Raw genomic sequence first — 20,659 nt, forward strand, 5'->3', positions numbered from 1 at the left:
TGCAACACCAAACTTAGAATGCAATCTTGTGCCAAATTATTGAAAGTAAACTAAGCAAAAAAAAGAAAATGTTACCAAAGGTTGAGTTGCCTCCCAATAAGCGCTCTTTTAATGTCATTAGCTTGACATGTGGTTCTTAATTTTCTTCCTCTTCTTCCAATTGGTTAAGAGAAATGACTTCAAGGGGGAGGAGAAAATTGATGCCCCTTAATTTGACTGCCTCCTTACAAGCCTTCTTTTGTTGTTATTAGATTGATTTTTCTTGCTTGTTAGGGTGGGGTTTGGATTGATTTTTGTTGACCTTCTCTTTTTCATGAATATTGTCTTTTGTTTCTTGGTCACAATCCTTCTTTGAGTGCTTTCCTTGATTGCCTTCACTTCCTTGATTGCAAGACTTAGGTGTTGTGTGATGGTTGGAGTGTCCTCTTCATCAAGAACCTCTTGGATTGATGGTTCAACTAAATCATCCTCCATGCAACTCTCTACATCATTGGAATGTGGACTTCCTTAGTTGTTTTCCTCCCTTTCTTTTGTAGGATCTTGGATTACTTCCTTTGGGAGTGAGTTTGCATGTTCCTTTGTCACCCTAAGTAGCCTTTGTTGATATGGAGCTTTGGGCTTATATACTCTCACAACCTCCTCCTTCTTCATAGGAATCTCACTTGGTATGGGTGCCTCTTTTTCTTGTTTTTATAATTCTTCTCTTGCACCTATCATTTGGTCTAAATACATTCCAATGTTTTCAATCATAGATACAAGTTTCGAGATTCGTTGGTCAAATGTTGGCTCAAGAGATGAAGGTTGAGAATAATTTTGTGGATATGTGGGTGTTATGGTGAAGTCATTTTGAGGAGTATGGAAGGAGTTTTGTGAGTTGTGAATGAATTTTGTGGTTGATGGAATTGAATTGTATGGATTTTGGAAGGAATTTTGCGTTGAGGCAAACTCAAGTGGTGAAGAATTTTGAGATGAAAAATTTGGAGGTGAGGTTGGACAATTTTGCTTAAATGCATCTAGGGATGATGGCTCTTGATAGATGGGATAGGAAGCATTGAATTCTCTTTGGTTTTTGTCATTCCCAATCACAATTTGGATAGTTGTCCCATTCATAGGAGTATGAATCATTTTGAGACCTTATAAAGTATCCCATTTGGTTTGATTGCTCAAACCCTATCATTCCTTGATCTTGGTATCCCCAACCACAATTAGTATGGTAACTTGAATCATTTTGTGGTGGTGGAAAATACCTCATGTAACTTGCTTGATCATTATGTGACCTTGGGGCATATCCCATTTGGGTTGATTGCTCATGATCCATCATTTCTTGTTGATATTTCCATCCACCATGAGGATAATGACATAAATCATTTTGTGGTGGTGGGCAATATCCCATGTAGTATGTTTGATCAACATGTGAGGTAAACTCCATTTTACTTGAAAAATGTTATATCAAACACAACCACCAAGAAAAATTGAAATTCCTTGTGTCACAACTAAAGAATTCTTAGTGAGGCAATAACACAAACACTTAACTTGAAATAAGAAAATAAAAAAGAAAAAAATAAAAAAGAGTAAAGTAAAAACAAAAAAGAAAAAATGTCTAATCTAGAAAATTAATCAACCGGTAGTTTGTTAATCACAATTAATCCCTGGCAACGGCGCCATAAAACTTGATGGACGGAATTCACTACCCACATATATAATGAATCCGTTCTTTGGCAAGCGCACCAAATTGTCGTCAAGTAATAACCCACAGTGGAGTGGGATCGTATCCATAGAGATTAATTGGATTAAGCAAGCAACAGTTGTTTGATTATCCTAGTTAGACGATTCAATTTTGAGTGATAAGCAACAAGAAAAGTAAATGACATGAAAGTAAATGAAAGCAATAAAGTGCAAGGAAAGTAAATGACAAGAAATTAAAGTGCTGAAAATTAACTAGAATGTAAATTGCAAGGAATGGAAAGTACATGAAAGTAAAGTGCAAAAAAGTAAATGACTAGAAAGTAAAACCAAGTGAAGTATTTCTACAAACACTTGGAAGGCACATTGACCTCTTGGCAATCATGAGTGATTGAGTCCCAATTCCTTGGTAACTCAATCTCTCCAATCTTGATCAATAGCCAATTCCTTAGTCTAATTGCTCATGAGAAGAGATGAAGAATGGTCCCTAATTATGCCACACATCTTCATAGATCCAAGTAGAGGTAGGATTATATGTCATCATATCCAAACACCAAAACCCAAATTTACTCAAGTGTGAGAAGGATTTTCAAGCATGGTTTTATGTTTCTCTTCCAAGGTTCCCATAAAACCCAATTGCATTCAATCTCTTTTCCAAGATAATTGAATGCTAATCATGAAGAACGAAAATCCTTCAAGTAAATCAAAGAGAGATGAAGAGAAGAAGAAGAATGAAAACAAATTAATCCATCAAATAGCAATAGAGCTCTCTTTCCCAATGTTGGAAATTAGAAACTCATAACTAAATATTTACAAAAGTGTATATGAAAGAAATGGAAGAAGAGAAGAGAATGAGAGCGAAAGGGGAGTGGAGTCACCTCCACCCCTCCATGGTGTGTGTAAAATGATGAAGCTAAGGTCCTATTTATAAGCTTCTTAAATTACAAATTCAAATGAAATTAAAATCAAATGCAAATTTTCTAATTACTTCTAGATGATTCTTGTGGCCTTGATTGATTGTTAATGGTGGCTTGACATGGGCTTGTGAACTTTTAATTCCCTTCATAGAAGCTTGAAACATTGAGGAAAAATGAAGGGATTGGAGTATTTGGAAGTGGCTCAATGTGGAGTGTCATTGAAGTAGCATTTTGGGCTTGTGAAGGTTTGGGAAAACCTTGCACGCTAAAGTACTGGTCTGTTGCATCCCCAAATTAAATGTCCACTATATACTATTGTATATCATTGAAAACCCTGGATCTCAGCTTTCCAACGCCGCTGGAAGCATGTCATTTAGATTTCTCTAGCCCAAGTTATGATCTTCTGAAGGTGAAGAGGTCAGTCTGGCAGGCTTGCTGGAATTTTGGCCCAGCGTGCCACGCCCAGGTTTTGGCGTGCCTCACCGAGTACGTAGTGCTGAAAAGACATGCGATTTTCACCCTCAAATCTAGTGTCCACTATAGAGTGTTATATATGATTGGAAATATCTAGAAGTCTACTTTCCAATGGCATTAAGATCACCTCATTTGGAGCTTTTTAGCTCGAGTTATTTTTGTTTGAGTGTGAGGAGGTTAGGGTTGCAAATCCTTTTTGCTTCTCTTTGAGTTTGTTTCCAACTCTTTTGCCACCTTGAGAGTGTGCTTCCTCTATTAGTGCTTTTATTGCTTCTTTTTCTATCATTTCCTACAAAATTCAACACAAACCCATTTCAAAGCAATGTACCATAATACTTATCATTTTGCTCATGAAATTGCATTGAAATAATGAATATGTGCTTTTGTTATGGTCCTTTTGCATAGGTAAAATGGGTAAATGATGCAAGTCATCAGTTATATGCTCTTGTAGTGAATAAAAAAATTGAAATCAATAATTACCAAGTGTCTTACGTTAACATAGTCCCAGATGAACTTCTTAGCTTTAGGAGGAACAACATGCCAACTAGTGTACAAAAGACTAACGAATCTTTTATTTCTACCAATAGTGCCAACAAAACTAGTTAAATTAGAAACATTTTGGTCGGTTGGTCCTACGGGCTGTCCAATATCAAAAGTGACTTCTTCCCGCTGTTCCATAGTCCTTGCATAAATCTCTTTGCAAGTTGTTTTTTCACAGGTTTTCTTCTTCTTTGGCTCTCCTAGTTTCATTCATTAGGAAATAGATTAAGGACTAATTAGTGATGCCAACTGAAAAAAGAAGCATTACAATTTACAAGAGAAGATAGAAAAATAGCAAAACAGTACCTTTTTCATCATCAATGTCCTCCATCACATGTTGATAATAGTCTTTATCAAGTGCCATGCTTTCTTCCCCGTCCTCACTTAGTTCAGTGCTTGGTCCTTTAATTTCCATATCTACCCTATTTTCCTTTAAGTATTCGTCAATTGTTGTAGCCTTTACTCCTGGCATCCTCTTACCCTTTCTTGATATTCCTTGCTCTAACATTGCACTTTCATTTTGTGGGGTAGTTTAGGAGAAGGCAAAGTTGTGTAATCTTGCCTTGTTTGAGTCTCTTCATCTGTGAGTTGAATATTCTGCTGCTGCCCTTGGTTGATTGTGAGAGTAGAACTTGGACAACTCTGCTCTTGGCTTAGACTTGTTAACACGTTGCTGTTCCTTTTACGAATTTCTTTGAGCGTCCTTGTAAGTTCATCTGCCTCCATGTTTGTAGGCGTAGACTTCTTCAAGCCTTGTGTTGATTTTCCACCATGCACTCCATTCTTGACTTTCTCAGCAGTAGGCATAGTCAGTAGCTCCTTTCTCTTTTTATTTTCTGGTTGTTGCGAAGGAATGTTTGGCTGTACTTTCAAGGTGGTAGACGTGGAATTAGTCCTTTTGCTAATAGAATTGAATGTGCTTTGTAGATGACTAAAATCCAGCTTTTTTGACTTGGATTTCTTCTGCCCTTTAGTTGCACGCATCTCCAATTGACTTTCTGGTTCATCCATCCTTCGCTCAAATTTCTCTTTGTCATTAGTAGCTACAGCTTCCATTTCATATTTCTTGCGTTCAGTTACAATCCTTTGTCTCTTAGCCTCAAATTGTCTAAGCAAATTGTCTGTCATTTGTAATGAGAACATGGCAGGTTGTACCTCAATGATTCCCAGCTTCTCCATTACAGAGAGTGGCATAAGATTTATACCTGACCCCAGGTCACACAGAGCTTTTTCAAAGATCATGGTGCCTATGGTGCAGGGTATTACGAATTTGCCAGGATCTTGTCTCTTTTGAGGTAAAGTTTGCTGAACCCATGTATCTAGTTCACTAATGAGCAAGGGAGGTTCACCTTCCCAAGTCTCATTACCAAATAACTTGGCATTCAGCTTCATGATAGCTTCTAAATATTGAGCAACTTGCTCTCCAGTTACATCTTCATCCTCTTCAGAGGAAGAATCGTCTTCAGAGCTCATGAATGGCAGAAGGAGGTTTAATGGGATCTCTATGGTCTCTATATGAGCCTCAGATTCCCTTGGGACCTCAATAGGGAACTCCTTCTTGCTTGAGAGACGTCCCATGAGGTCTTCCTCATTGGGATTCACGTTCTCTCTTTTCTCTCTAGGTTCGGCCATATTGACTATATTAATGGCCTTGCACTCTCTTTTTGGATTCTCTTCAGTATTGCTTGGGAGAGTACTAGGAGGAGTTTCAGTGATTTTCTTACTCAGCTGGCCCACTTGTGCCTCCAGATTTCTAATGGAGGACCTTGTTTCACTCATGAAACTTAAAGTGGACTTAGACAGATCAGAGACTAAATTTGCTAAGTTAGAGGTGCTCTGTTCAGAATTCTCTGTCTGTTGCTGAAAAGATGATGGATAAGGCTTGATATTGCTGAGCCTATTTCTTCCACCATTATTAAAGCCTTGTTGAGGCTTTTGTTGATCCTTCCATGAGAAATTTGGATGATTTCTCCATGATGAATTATAGGTGTTTCCATAAGGTTCACCAATATAATTTACCTCTGCTATTGCAAGGTTCTCAGAATCATAAGCTTCTTCTTCAGAAGATGCCTCTTTAGTATTGTTGGAAGCATTTTGCCATCTATTCAGACTTTGAGAAATCATGTTGACTTGCTGAGTCAACATTTTGTTCTGAGCCAATATGGCATTCAGAGCATCAATTTCAAGAACTCCCTTCCTTTGAGGCATCTCATTATTCACGGAATTCCTCTCAGAAGTGTACATGAACTGGTTATTTACAACCATGTCAATAAGTTCTTGAGCTTCTGCAGGTGTTTTCTTTAGGTGAATGGATCCACTTACAGAATGGTCCAGTGACATCTTAGAGAACTCAGATAGACCATAATAGAATATATCTATCATGGTCCATTCTGAAAACATGTCAAAAGGACATCTTTTGGTCATCTGCTTGTATCTTTCCCAAGCTTCATAGAGGTATTCACCATCTTTTTGTTTAAAGGTCTGAACATCCACTCTAAGCTTGCTCAGCTTTTGAGGAGGAAAGAACTTAGCCAAGAAGGCCGTGACCAGCTTATCCCAGGAGTCCAGGCTATCTTTAGGTTGAGAGTCCAACGATGTTCTAGCTCTGTCTCTTACAGCAAAAGGGAAAAGCATGAGCCTGTAGACTTCAGGATCTACTCCATTAGTCTTAACAGCCTCATAGATCTGCAAGAACTCAGTTAAGAACTGGTAGGGATCTTCTGATGGAAGTCCATGAAACTTGCAGTTCTGTTGCATTAGAGCAACTAGTTGAGGTTTCAGCTCAAAATTGTTTGCTCCTGTGGCAGGAATTGAGATGCTTCTTCCATCAAACTTGGACGTAGGTGCAGTATAATCACCAAGCATCCTTCTTGCATTATTGTTGTTGGGTTCGGTTGCCATCTCCTTTTCTTGTTCGAAAATTTCAGCAAGGTTGTCTCTGGATTGTTGTAATTTAGCTTCTTTTAGATTCCTCTTCAGAGTCCTTTCAGGTTCTGGATCAGCTTTAACAAGAATGTCTTTTTCCTTGTTCCTGCTCATATGAAGGAGAAGAGAACAGAAAAAGAAGAGAAATCCTTTATGTCACAGTAAAGAGGTTCCTTATTGTTAGTAGAAGAAAAAAGGGAATAAAGAAAGGAGAATCCAAACACAAGGGTAAGGATAGGGGCAGTGATTTGAGATGAAGAGAAGTGTTAGTAAATGAATGAATAAATAGAATAAGATGAGAGAGAAGTTTTCGAAAACAATTTTGAAAAGGAGTTAATGATTTTCAAAAATTAAGATAAGAAATAAAATTAAAATTAAAATTTAAAACAATAAATTAATTAAAAAGAATTTTTGAAAAAGAGGGAGGTCTTTTCGAAAATTAGAGAAAGAAAAGTTGTTAGGTGATGCGTGAAAATTTGTCTCTCAACAAATTTCCCTTCGGCAAGTATACCGAATTGTTGTCAAGTAAAACTCACAGTAGAGTGAGGTCGAATCCCACAGGGATTGATTGGTCAAGCAATTTTAGTTAGAAGAAAGTGCTAGTTGAGCTGAGCAGAAATTGGATTTGGAATTTGCAGAAAATTAAATGACTGGAAAGTAAATAGCAGGAATTAAAGTGCAAAATCTTAAATGGGGAGTTGGGGTAATAAGCATGAAATTAAATGGCAGAAAGTAAAGAGAATGGGTAAGATAAGATATGGGGAAATCATTGAGTTCAGGAGATGTTGCATTCTCCGGATCAAGTTCATTCTCATCTCTTCCTCAATCAATGCATTCATTGATCTCCTTGGCAATCTTAAGTGATTGGATCCCAATTCCTTGGCAATCCAATCTCTCTAAGCTTGAACAATTGCCCAATTCCTTGATTTAATTGCTCATGGGAAGAGATGAAGTGTGGTCACTGATTATACCACATGTATTCCCAAATCAAAGTGTTGGTAGGATTACATGTCACAATATCCATCCAAACCCTAATTTGGTCCAACATGAGAAAGCATTTCTAGCATGATCTCCTCATCCCTTTTCCAAGGCTCAAAGGAGATCCAATTATGGAGAGTTTCTTTTCCAAGACAACTAACCAATTGAATTAAGATTGAAAGCTTTCTAGTAAGATCAAGAGAAAAGAAAGAAGAAGAAGAATGAAAACTATAATTGATCCATCAAATTACAACAGAGCTCCCTAACCCAATGAAAGGGGTTTAGTTGTTCATAGCTCTAGAAATGAAAAATAGCAGAAAAGAAGAATCCATGCTAAAGTGCAGAAAAAGTAAATCTATAGAGAGTAGTGCCCAGAAGTGCAAAGCTTCTCTCTAGTTCAAAACTACTCCTATATATACTACTCCTCATGATCTTCTAGTGAGTTCTTCAAGTCTTGGATGTGGGCTCTGGACCTTGAGTTGAAGCAGTTCTCATCTTTAGTGGGCCCAGCTTGCAGAGAAATATGAGTTAGGCTTGGGCATTTAGTGAGATTAACATTGAGTAACATTGTTGGGTGCAAGAACGTTAGTGGCATTCACTTTTTCCACTAACGTTCCACCCTTATATACCCACGTTAACTCCAACGTTAGTAGTCTTAACGTGACTACTAACGTCTCCTATTCAATCCTTGGCCAACGTTAATGGGACTCACTTTTCCCATTAACGTTGGCTTGCCTCTTACCCCTACGTTAAGTCTCACGTTAGCTTAGCTAACTGGTGCACGAAATTGCAATAACACTTTTGCAATCCCGCACAACTAACCAACAAGTGCACTGGGTCGTCCAAGTAATACCTTGCGTGAGCAAGGGTCGATCCCACGGAGATTGTCGGCTTGAAGCAAGCTATGGTTATCTTGTAAAGCTTAGTCAGGATATCAGAAATTATCAGGAATGATTGTAAAAAGCAAAAGAACATGAAAAAGGTACTTGTTTTGCAGTAATGGAGAATAGGCTGAGGCTTTGGAGATGCTCCATCTTCCGAATCTCTGCTTTCCTACTGTCTTCTTCATCAAATACGCAAGGCTCCTTCCATGGCAAGCTGTATGTAGGGTTTCACCATTGTCAGTGGCTACCTCCCATCCTCTCAGTGAAAATACGTCCCTGATGCTCTGTCACAGCATAGGCTAATCATCTGTCGGTTCTCAATCAGGCCGGAATAGAATCCAGTGATTCTTTTGCGTCTGTCACTAACGCCCCGCCTTCAGGAGTTTGAAGCACGTCACAGTCATCCAGTCATTGAATCCTACTCAGAATACCACAGACAAGGTTTAGACCTTCCGGATTCTCTTGAATGCCGCCATCAGTTCTAGCTTATACCACGAAGATTCCGATTAAAGAACCCAAGAGATATCTACTTAATCTAAGATAGAACGGAGGTGGTTGTCAGTCACACGTTCATAGTTGAGAATATGATGAGTGTCACGGATCATCACATTCATCCGGGTTAAGAGCAAGTGATATCTTAGAATGGAAGCAAGCATAATTGAATAAGAAACAGTAGTAATTGCATTAATCCATCAAGACACAGCAGAGCTCCTCACCCCCAACCATGGGGTTTAGAGGCTCATGCTGTGGAAGGTACACAATGAAACGTCTATAATGTTATGAGGTCATGAGGTACGGATACTGTAACATCCCTTCCAGCAAAATACCTTGCTTAAGTCAGGGTATTTCTACTAGAAAGAACGTTACGTGACCTTTTCTAATATTAACTACTTAATTACTGAGCCTTTGTATCGATTTCGCGTTTCAGTTTTAAGGAAATGCCAGAAAATTTTGTTTTTATTCATTAAAGACATGCATCAAGGATAAACATTGCAAATAGTAATAACAATCACAGAGGTATTATTATTAGTAATTCTTATACATAGGAAGTCATATAAACCCAAATACAATACCTACCCCTCTGTTAAAATAAAACTTCAAAGGAAAAGAGCGAGGGGACTCTATGAAAGTAATTAAAACCATAAAGAAAGCCTACTAATCGCTCGCAGCTTCAAATTGCGTCTTCAAACCTGTGTCACTGAAAGGGTGGAAAATTTGGGGTGAGAACCAAACCACATGTTCTCAGTAGAGGTCGAGAATGCCGTGAAAGTAAAGAATAAAGCGCAAATAGTTAATTACATTCAGAGACATCTAAAAGAAAATTAACTTTCTTTAAAAGTATTAGTTAATTATTCAAAATCCTAGACCCATACTTTCTTTATAAAACTCTTAAAAGTTTCCTAAATTGTATGAATGACCAACCTGTTCCAAGCATAGGTCTTACTAGACCTTAACATAAAGAAGTTACCTACGCAGTATAAATGATCATCCTGCTCCAAGCATAGGTTCATTAAGTCTATGCTGAACCAGTCAGATACTTTATATGGAACTAGACCTCAAACATACCAGTCACGGCCTCAGGCCCAAACAGCTCAATCAACATCCAATCACTACAATCCAAACAATCAGTTACAAACACAGGTAATGAGGTTCAAACACAATCAAGAGCATTTATATCAAGTATAGCAATTAGCGGTTACACAGGATTATTCATTTAGGCAAACCAATTACAATATACACACCCAAACAATGTCACATAGATGCATATGATGAATGTCTAGTCCTAGTACAGGCCATGAGCTCATGTGTCGGTTGGCTGCCCGCAATCCCGACATTTATCCGGTCACGAGTAATCCCGATTTCCCGGATACGATTTTCCGTTCCTAAATAAATGCGCATATAATAATAGCCGCTCATTCGAGACAGCCTCTGCTTACTGCAGGAAAATATATATACTCTGCTCTGCTCTGGGGAAGCGGAAAATAGCTGTAGGTAACTTAGTTTCCCTACAGAAGCTCTGGGTTGCATTAAGCAACTAGTATATATTAAATATAGCTCTGGGTTGCATCAAGCAACTAATATATATATATATAGCTCTGGGTTGCATCAAGCAACTAAAATATAGATATAAATATCTCTTTATTATATTACTCTTCTCTTTATTTCTCTTTACTTTGTTCTGGTTTCTCTTTTCTCTGTTCTGGTTTCTCTTTTCTCTATATCTCTTTACTTTCTCTGAATACTCAACGATCTCATATACCAAATAATCTCTTCTTAAAAGAATCATTGAAGTTTCTATCATTAAATAAGCCTTAAATATTTATTTTGATTAAGTCTTTATACTTTTATAAAAATTCGAACATAATCTCCTCTGAAAATAGGACTTAACCACCCTTACGGGTTCAAACCAGACAATTCACTTTACTCTTTTCAACCTTTCCAGCATCACATCAACTCAGAATCAAGCAAAATTCCACATTGAATCAGCCATATAGCACTAAGGTTCAGCTTTAGTTTTATAAACTCATAACTGTCACTAGGACATCCTCAACACTCTATCTTCTTTTCTGTTTTTAATATAGCAAATAAACTCGAAATTGTGCAAACTTTATGTCCAGGCGTTCGTCTTGAAATAAGCTTTCTAACAAACCAAAGATCATAATTTTCTGGTTTCTCTAGCCTTAGGAATAAAGGAAAAACCGAGACTGCTCTGCAGTGCGTAAAACCAGAAAAACAGCAGCAGCATGTGACATTCAAAATTCAATTTAAAATCCACGTTAAATCCAATGACTTTGAAAATTAATACAGTACGACTTCACTCATCCAAGTTTCTTTTCCAATTGGTTTCAGGTCAATATCATTTTTAATGAAGAAGTTATATAACCTGGAAGTTGACTAATTTGCTGCAGAATTCTGCTTTAAAAGTTAATGAACTTATCTTCCTCCAAGTCCCATAACTTACTCATTAAAACATGGATAGCCCTGAAATTTAAGTCACATATGCTAAACATACTTAATTTTCACCTCCAATTGGTTGCATCTCAATATCTATCCAGGATCAAAAGTTATAAATTCTCAAAGTTACTGATTTAAGAAAACAGAATCTGGTTTTTTCTGCATAATGCATCATCTTTCAAAAATTCATATCTTTAAAACTATAAGTCCAATTGTTCTGAAATTTTACGGCATTAAAATAATAGTACTAAAGTTTCATTTAAAATTAGCTTCGCTTCAAAATTCAATTCAGAACATTCACAGCAGAGCCAACAAGTTACTGCTGTTCCAAAAATTCTGCAGTAAAATCAGAACCCGCAACCATTACTCAAAAATTCACCATAAATCTTATATTTAATGAAAAGGTCTCAAACTCTCCAATTCAGTCCCAATTATTCCCAAATTTAACCAGGACTTGGTTCAACGCAATTCCGTTCATCACAGAATTAGTTACAGTCTTTCAAAGTTACAGTCTTCACTTAAAGGTAATGCAGAAATTCAGATTTTAAAGCTTAACTTTGAAAAATCATAACTAAATCTTCAGTTAATACGAAACCTTCAAATTTAAATCCTAACAACTACACTTATTGAAGTTTACTCAGATTTTACTCTCATACCGCTTCGATCACTAGCAAATTACTAGGCCGTCATCAAAGTAACCTTTCTATTTTGAAAACCAGATTCTTAATAATAGTTCAGTCTTTTAGGCCCTAATTCTTCAACAATTCTCAATCCAGTATCAAATATATCAAATGATTATCTTAGTCTCAACCATTTATACATAATCAGTCGAAACCACAATCCTCTACTAATCTCAAGTCACTTTCATAGCCATAGCAATATACCAAACAACCATTTCAACAACCAACAATCAATAATTCAATCATCTACCATACCTAATTACAATCAATTCTATCACAGCACCAAGCACAATTGCAATCACAATCCAACATTCATATAATCAATTAATTACTCAGCTATTAATACTATTTGCAGTTATTCAGTAAACCTTGTTGGCATTCCTAAATTAAAATCATTTTAAACCCCCTACCTCGATGTCGCATTAACCACACAAAATCGGAAATGCAGCAACCCTCCATGTTCTAACGCGAGGATAACAGCATCAACCACAACTCTAATAGCAGCAACAGCAACTTTGGGGGGAAAATTAATAATGGCAAGGAAAGACGGGAATGGAGCAACAGCTTTGGTACTCAGAATAACAGGAACCAGAGACCAGGGTGTCCGTCCTAGCGGGCAGCAGCATCAATTCGATCAGTTAGGATAGTAGGGACACCAACGGAATCGGAACAGCGGAACAAAATAAAAACGGGACAGAATCAAGAAAGGAAGAAGCGGAATTACCGGTGAATCTGTTCCGGTTTTGGCGACGATTCCTTTCTCGCGTTCCGTACCGGTGCTCTCACTTCCTTTTCCCTTTGACGGCGGCAGAATCGGCAAGGACGGGCTCTTCCCCCCTTGCGTGCTAACATCAGCAGCGGCATTCATAGCACTTCTCCAGCGGCAACCACGGTGACTCCGGCGGCGATGATGGCTGGGATTCGGCGGCGGTGGATCCTTCAATGGCGACGGTCTTTTCTGACACCTGAAATGACGATGGAAGCAGCCTCCCTCTCCTCCCCGGTTCGCGATTCCAGCAACGATGCGGGCTTAGACAGAATCAAAATCAGCAAAATCATCTTCTCCTCTTATGTGCAACAGCGACGATGGAGCTTCTGCGATGGTGATCAGGCGCAACCCACAACGGCAACAGGACGGAACCGTGTCTCCCTCCCTTGATTCTCGCGACGCTCGTCCTGTGTGTGTCTCTCTCACTCTCACGTGCAGCACAACAGCGGCAGCAGTGAGGTCTTGGCCGCGTCGCACCTTCCTCCTCCCTCTCTTCACCTCCGTTTTTCCCCTGCCTTCCCTCTTTCCCCTTCCTTTCTTTTCCCTTTCTGTTTTCCCCCTCGAGCTCCCCGTTCCCTTTCTTTCCCTTTCTGATTGTAGATTTAGGGATTTAGTATATGAAATAGGAATTTGTGATATTAAGATTAAAATTAAGATTTTATAAAAGAATATGGATAGATATGAATAGATATTTTGATAAAATTGGAAGGAAGAGTACTTTTAAAATCAAATATACTCTCTTAAAATATTTAAGATCATTTATCAACATATTGCTAAGTGGAATTAATTATTTCTAATTTAAATTATATAATAAGCATATTAATCACATTTTTATAAAATATAGTTTAAACTTAATACTAATTATTCAAAATAAATGATATAACCTTTTATTATTTTTCTATTACTAAAATTATACAAAATATTTTATTATAATAAGATTACTTTAAAATATTAATTGATTCAAAATAAAACTATCTCCGAATCTATTTAATTAGTTCTAATAAATAATTTCTAAAATTATAAAGTTTAAACTCAATAAGGTAAAATCACAATTTATTTATATTTAGATTTTTCAAAAATGAGGGATGTTACATTCTATCCAACTTACAAAAATTTTCGCCCTCGAAAATTGATATAAAATGAAGAAAAGATTTATATTCACATCCCCTTTTGAATATTTTAAAGGCTCCAAGAAAATCATATCACATAAACATAGAAGAAAATATACTATGTAATGCAAGAGTTGATAAAATAACCTAACATAAGAAAAATTTTAAAATCTAAAATCAAATAGGCATAATATTCGTTCACAACTTTTAACAAAGCATGATCACTTCCTCTCGTCGCCTCAAAATTCCACAACTCCTTATAATTTCGTAGACTAACCAAATTCACTCTCCGTACGCACAAATCGTGTCCCTAAGAAGTAGCGCATATAAGGAATACGAAACATGAGAAGAGAAAGACAAACGGCATGAAAGGTTTATGTGAGAAATTGGAAGAATACTCAAGTTCTCAGTTGAACAAGATGGTATTTCGCCAGGATTTGAAGGAAAACGTGAAATCATCAACAAACAAGGATATATAAACAATGAAATGGAGCATAAAGGGAATCAATTCAAGGCTTAGGAAGAAATTTTGAATCGAACAATTTTAATATAAACATCATAGGAAAAATAGTACAACAATTTTGAACAACTTCAATTTGAAATAGAGGGAATTAGTTTATCTTTTTCAAAAGAACATATATATAAATCCAACATTTTTCAATGTACTAAACTTAGTATAAATAATATGTTATATCGATTTAATTTCCAAATCAAAACAAATCATGCATGGTTTGTAAACTAAAGCTTGGAAGATACTTAAGTACATAGCTATAGAATTATAGTAAGGATGGCAGAAAATCAGCTTCTATTTAAAGAATGAATTCTGAAATAAATTTTTCTATAAATCAATAAAAGATAAGTGGTATATCACAATTAAACAAAATTAAACTACATAAAGAAGCTTCAGAGTTTATATAAGAAAGTCTAGGCTGAATTAAAACAATCCCATCAAAATTTAAGCAAGGGTTGTGGATACAGTCAAGTAAGAAAAGATTTGAATTGAAATTTTTCTCAAAGAAAATCTGAAATAAATACTCATAAAGGAAATTACAAGAAATGGTATGTTACACTGAAATGAATCCAAGTTCAGGACACGGAGCATAGAATTTGTAAGGTGAGAATAAATGTTTCAAAAGATTCAAGCAACGACCCGATACAGAGTCAAGCAAGGACATGCACGAATGTTAATACAAGGTTAGCAAGAAAGAGATCAGAAACTAGAAATTCCAATACAAATAGTAGAGAAAGAGATAACACTAAGCACGAATAAAGAGCATACGTCGAAACGGAACTAATATCTAGAATTTAGTTTCTAACGTCCCCAAAACCTCGTAATTCGCGTTAACCTATCACTTCTATTTTGCCTGTGATAACCTATTAGTGTTCTCAAATACATAAATCATTAGTATTAAGTTGGCCAAACTTGATACCATGAGGTATGCAATGGTAAACTAATAGCGTTAATCACTAGACAGCCATGCATATAAAACATAAAATCTTGTCATCAGAACAAGTTAGAAAGCATGACAGACACTCAGAGTATGCAATGAAGCATAGTCAGTCCACCTCCAAGGCTCTACAGGAAGGACTGCTCTGATAACATATTGTAACATCCCTTCCAGCAAAATACCTTGCTTAAGTCAGGGTATTTCTACTAGAAAGAACGTTACGTGACCTTTTCTAATATTAACTACTTAATTACTGAGCCTTTGTATCGATTTCGCGTTTCAGTTTTAAGGAAATGCCAGAAAATTTTGTTTTTATTCATTAAAGACATGCATCAAGGATAAACATTGCAAATAGTAATAACAATCACAGAGGTATTATTATTAGTAATTCTTATACATAGGAAGTCATATAAACCCAAATACAATACCTACCCCTCTGTTAAAATAAAACTTCAAAGGAAAAGAGCGAGGGGACTCTATGAAAGTAATTAAAACCATAAAGAAAGCCTACTAATCGCTCGCAGCTTCAAATTGCGTCTTCAAACCTGTGTCACTGAAAGGGTGGAAAATTTGGGGGTGAGAACCAAACCACATGTTCTCAGTAGAGGTCGAGAATGCCGTGAAAGTAAAGAATAAAGCGCAAATAGTTAATTACATTCAGAGACATCTAAAAGAAAATTAACTTTCTTTAAAAGTATTAGTTAATTATTCAAAATCCTAGACCCATACTTTCTTTGTAAAACTCTTAAAAGTTTCCTAAATTGTATGAATGACCAACCTGTTCCAAGCATAGGTCTTACTAGACCTTAACATAAAGAAGTTACCTACGCAGTATAAATGATCATCCTGCTCCAAGCATAGGTTCATTAAGTCTATGCTGAACCAGTCAGATACTTTATATGGAACTAGACCTCAAACATACCAGTCACGGCCTCAGGCCCAAACAGCTCAATCAACATCCAATCACTACAATCCAAACAATCAGTTACAAACACAGGTAATGAGGTTCAAACACAATCAAGAGCATTTATATCAAGTATAGCAATTAGCGGTTACACAGGATTATTCATTTAGGCAAACCAATTACAATATACACACCCAAACAATGTCACATAGATGCATATGATGAATGTCTAGTCCTAGTACAGGCCATGAGCTCATGTGTCGGTTGGCTGCCCGCAATCCCGACATTTATCCGGTCACGAGTAATCCCGATTTCCCGGATACGATTTTCCGTTCCTAAATAAATGCGCATATAATAATAGCCGCTCATTCGAGACAGCCTCTGCTTACTGCAGGAAAATATATATATACTCTGCTCTGCTCTGGGGAAGCGGAAAATAGCTGTAGGTAACTTAGTTTCCCTACAGAAGCTCTGGGTTGCATTAAGCAACTAATATATATTAAATATAGCTCTGGGTTGCATCAAGCAACTAATATATATATATATATAGCTCTGGGTTGCATCAAGCAACTAAAATATAGATATAAATATCTCTTTATTATATTACTCTTCTCTTTATTTCTCTTTACTTTGTTCTGGTTTCTCTTTTCTCTGTTCTGGTTTCTCTTTTCTCTATATCTCTTTACTTTCTCTGAATACTCAACGATCTCATATACCAAATAATCTCTTCTTAAAAGAATCATTGAAGTTTCTATCATTAAATAAGCCTTAAATATTTATTTTGATTAAGTCTTTATACTTTTATAAAAATTCGGACATAATCTCCTCTGAAAATAGGACTTAACCACCCTTACGGGTTCAAACCAGACAATTCACTTTACTCTTTTCAACCTTTCCAGCATCACATCAACTCAGAATCAAGCAAAATTCCACATTGAATCAGCCATATAGCACTAAGGTTCAGCTTTAGTTTTATAAACTCATAACTGTCACTAGGACATCCTCAACACTCTATCTTCTTTTCTGTTTTTAATATAGCAAATAAACTCGAAATTGTGCAAACTTTATGTCCAGGCGTTCGTCTTGAAATAAGCTTTCTAACAAACCAAAGATCATAATTTTCTGGTTTCTCTAGCCTTAGGAATAAAGGAAAAACCGAGACTGCTCTGCAGTGCGTAAAACCAGAAAAACAGCAGCAGCATGTGACATTCAAAATTCAATTTAAAATCCACGTTAAATCCAATGACTTTGAAAATTAATACAGTATGACTTCACTCATCCAAGTTTCTTTTCCAATTGGTTTCAGGTCAATATCATTTTTAATGAAGAAGTTATATAACCTGGAAGTTGACTAATTTGCTGCAGAATTCTGCTTTAAAAGTTAATGAACTTATCTTCCTCCAAGTCCCATAACTTACTCATTAAAACATGGATAGCCCTGAAATTTAAGTCACATATGCTAAACATACTTAATTTTCACCTCCAATTGGTTGCATCTCAATATCTATCCAGGATCAAAAGTTATAAATTCTCAAAGTTACTGATTTAAGAAAACAGAATCTGGTTTTTTCTGCATAATGCATCATCTTTCAAAAATTCATATCTTTAAAACTATAAGTCCAATTGTTCTGAAATTTTACGGCATTAAAATAATAGTACTAAAGTTTTATTTAAAATTAGCTTCGCTTCAAAATTCAATTCAGAACATTCACAGCAGAGCCAACAAGTTACTGCTGTTCCAAAAATTCTGCAGTAAAAATCAGAACCCGCAACCATTACTCAAAAATTCACCATAAATCTTATATTTAATGAAAAGGTCTCAAACTCTCCAATTCAGTCCCAATTATTCCCAAATTTAACCAGGACTTGGTTCAACGCAATTCCGTTCATCACAGAATTAGTTACAGTCTTTCAAAGTTACAGTCTTCACTTAAAGGTAATGCAGAAATTCAGATTTTAAAGCTTAACTTTGAAAAATCATAACTAAATCTTCAGTTAATACGAAACCTTCAAATTTAAATCCTAACAACTACACTTATTGAAGTTTACTCAGATTTTACTCTCATACCGCTTCGATCACTAGCAAATTACTAGGCCGTCATCAAAGTAACCTTTCTATTTTGAAAACCAGATTCTTAATAATAGTTCAGTCTTTTAGGCCCTAATTCTTCAACAATTCTCAATCCAGTATCAAATATATCAAATGATTATCTTAGTCTCAACCATTTATACATAATCAGTCGAAACCACAATCCTCTACTAATCTCAAGTCACTTTCATAGCCATAGCAATATACCAAACAACCATTTCAACAACCAACAATCAATAATTCAATCATCTACCATACCTAATTACAATCAATTCTATCACAGCACCAAGCACAATTGCAATCACAATCCAACATTCATATAATCAATTAATTACTCAGCTATTAATACTATTTGCAGTTATAAAGTAAACCTTGTTGGCATTCCTAAATTAAAATCATTTTAAACCCCCTACCTCGATGTCGCATTAACCACACAAAATCGGAAATGCAGCAACCCTCCATGTTCTAACGCGAGGATAACAGCATCAACCACAACTCTAATAGCAGCAACAGCAACTTTGGGGGGAAAATTAATAATGGCAAGGAAAGACGGGAATGGAGCAACAGCTTTGGTACTCAGAATAACAGGAACCAGAGACCAGGGTGTCCGTCCTAGCGGGCAGCAGCATCAATTCGATCAGTTAGGATAGTAGGGACACCAACGGAATCGGAACAGCGGAACAAAATAAAAACGGGACAGAATCAAGAAAGGAAGAAGCGGAATTACCGGTGAATCTGTTCCGGTTTTGGCGACGATTCCTTTCTCGCGTTCCGTACCGGTGCTCTCACTTCCTTTTCCCTTTGACGGCGGCAGAATCGGCAAGGACGGGCTCTTCCCCCCTTGCGTGCTAACATCAGCAGCGGCATTCATAGCACTTCTCCAGCGGCAACCACGGTGACTCCGGCGGCGATGATGGCTGGGATTCGGCGACGGTGGATCCTTCAATGGCGACGGTCTTTTCTGACACCTGAAATGACGATGGAAGCAGCCTCCCTCTCCTCCCCGGTTCGCGATTCCAGCAACGATGCGGGCTTAGACAGAATCAAAATCAGCGAAATCATCTTCTCCTCTTATGTGCAACAGCGACGATGGAGCTTCTGCGATGGTGATCAGGCGCAACCCACAACGGCAACAGGACGGAACCGTGTCTCCCTCCCTTGATTCTCGCGACGCTCGTCCTGTGTGTGTCTCTCTCTCACTCTCACGTGCAGCACAACAGCGGCAGCAGTGAGGTCTTGGCCGCGTCGCACCTTCCTCCTCCCTCTCTTCACCTCCGTTTTTCCCCTGCCTTCCCTCTTTCCCCTTCCTTTCTTTTCCCTTTCTGTTTTCCCCCTCGAGCTCCCCGTTCCCTTTCTTTCCCTTTCTGATTGTAGATTTAGGGATTTAGTATATGAAATAGGAATTTGTGATATTAAGATTAAAATTAAGATTTTATAAAAGAATATGGATAGATATGAATAGATATTTTGATAAAATTGGAAGGAAGAGTACTTTTAAAATCAAATATACTCTCTTAAAATATTTAAGATCATTTATCAACATATTGCTAAGTGGAATTAATTATTTCTAATTTAAATTATATAATAAGCATATTAATCACATTTTTATAAAATATAGTTTAAACTTAATACTAATTATTCAAAATAAATGATATAACCTTTTATTATTTTTCTATTACTAAAATTATACAAAATATTTTATTATAATAAGATTACTTTAAAATATTAATTGATTCAAAATAAAACTATCTCCGAATCTATTTAATTAGTTCTAATAAAATAATTTCTAAAATTATAAAGTTTAAACTCAATAAGGTAAAATCACAATTTATTTATATTTAGATTTTTCAAAAATGAGGGATGTTACAGATACAATGTCAAAAGATCCTATTAATAGTAAACTAGTATCCTAAGGTTTACAGAAATGAGTAAATTACAGAAAAATCCACTTCCGGGCCCACTTGGTGTGTGCTTGGGCTGAGCAATCTAGCATTTTCGTGTAGAGACCTTTTCTGGAGTTAAACGCCAGCTTTCATGCCAGTTTGGGCGTTTAACTCCAAGTTTTATGCCAGTTCCGGCGTTTAACGCTGGAATTTCTGTAGGTGACTTTGAGCGCCGGTTTGGGCCATCAAATCTTGGGCAAAGTATAAACTATTATATATTGCTGGAAAGCCCAGGATGTCTACTTTCCAATGCCGTTGAGAGCGCGCCAATTGGGCTTCTTTAGCTCCAGAAAATCCACTTCGAGTGCAGGGAGGTCAGAATCCAACAGCATCTGCAGTCCTTTTTGGTCTCTGGATCAGA

General features: G+C 36.7%; 1 protein-coding gene, 2 long non-coding RNA genes and 1 other non-coding gene across 4 annotated transcripts; 1 reads left to right on the forward strand and 3 right to left on the reverse strand.

Moving 5' to 3' along the window:
* Window positions 1-3,794: 3,794 nt before the first annotated feature.
* On the reverse strand, window positions 3,795-6,700 carry LOC130941934 (uncharacterized). The gene is made up of 2 exons (XM_057870579.1): window positions 3,921-6,700; window positions 3,795-3,814 (listed from the first exon to the last, which is right to left on the reverse strand). The coding sequence occupies exon 1, from the start codon at window positions 6,651-6,653 to the stop codon at window positions 4,116-4,118; it is 2,538 nt and encodes an 845-aa protein (XP_057726562.1). The 5' UTR covers window positions 6,654-6,700; the 3' UTR covers window positions 3,795-3,814; window positions 3,921-4,115.
* LOC130955296 (small nucleolar RNA R71) lies at window positions 6,013-6,116 on the forward strand. Its single transcript, XR_009076718.1, has one exon. It is a non-coding gene; the product is annotated as a small nucleolar RNA R71 (small nucleolar RNA).
* Window positions 6,701-8,957: 2,257 nt separating the features above from the next.
* Window positions 8,958-13,403, reverse strand: LOC130936559 (uncharacterized). The gene is made up of 3 exons (XR_009068134.1): window positions 12,761-13,403; window positions 12,447-12,645; window positions 8,958-9,599 (listed from the first exon to the last, which is right to left on the reverse strand). It is a non-coding gene; the product is annotated as an uncharacterized LOC130936559 (long non-coding RNA).
* A 1,444-nt stretch (window positions 13,404-14,847) lies between these two features.
* On the reverse strand, window positions 14,848-19,743 carry LOC130945422 (uncharacterized). The gene is made up of 3 exons (XR_009072197.1): window positions 19,083-19,743; window positions 18,769-18,967; window positions 14,848-15,915 (listed from the first exon to the last, which is right to left on the reverse strand). It is a non-coding gene; the product is annotated as an uncharacterized LOC130945422 (long non-coding RNA).
* Window positions 19,744-20,659: the final 916 nt, after the last annotated feature.

Source organism: Arachis stenosperma, chromosome 1 (genome assembly GCF_014773155.1).
Source record: "Arachis stenosperma cultivar V10309 chromosome 1, arast.V10309.gnm1.PFL2, whole genome shotgun sequence".
NCBI classification, from domain to species: Eukaryota; Viridiplantae; Streptophyta; class Magnoliopsida; order Fabales; family Fabaceae; genus Arachis; species Arachis stenosperma.

Bases quoted from the DNA above. Each gene is read 5' to 3' on its own strand.
- LOC130941934 (XM_057870579.1), bottom strand. From the start codon at position 6,653: ATGAGCAGGAACAAGGAAAAAGACATTCTTGTTAAAGCTGATCCAGAA.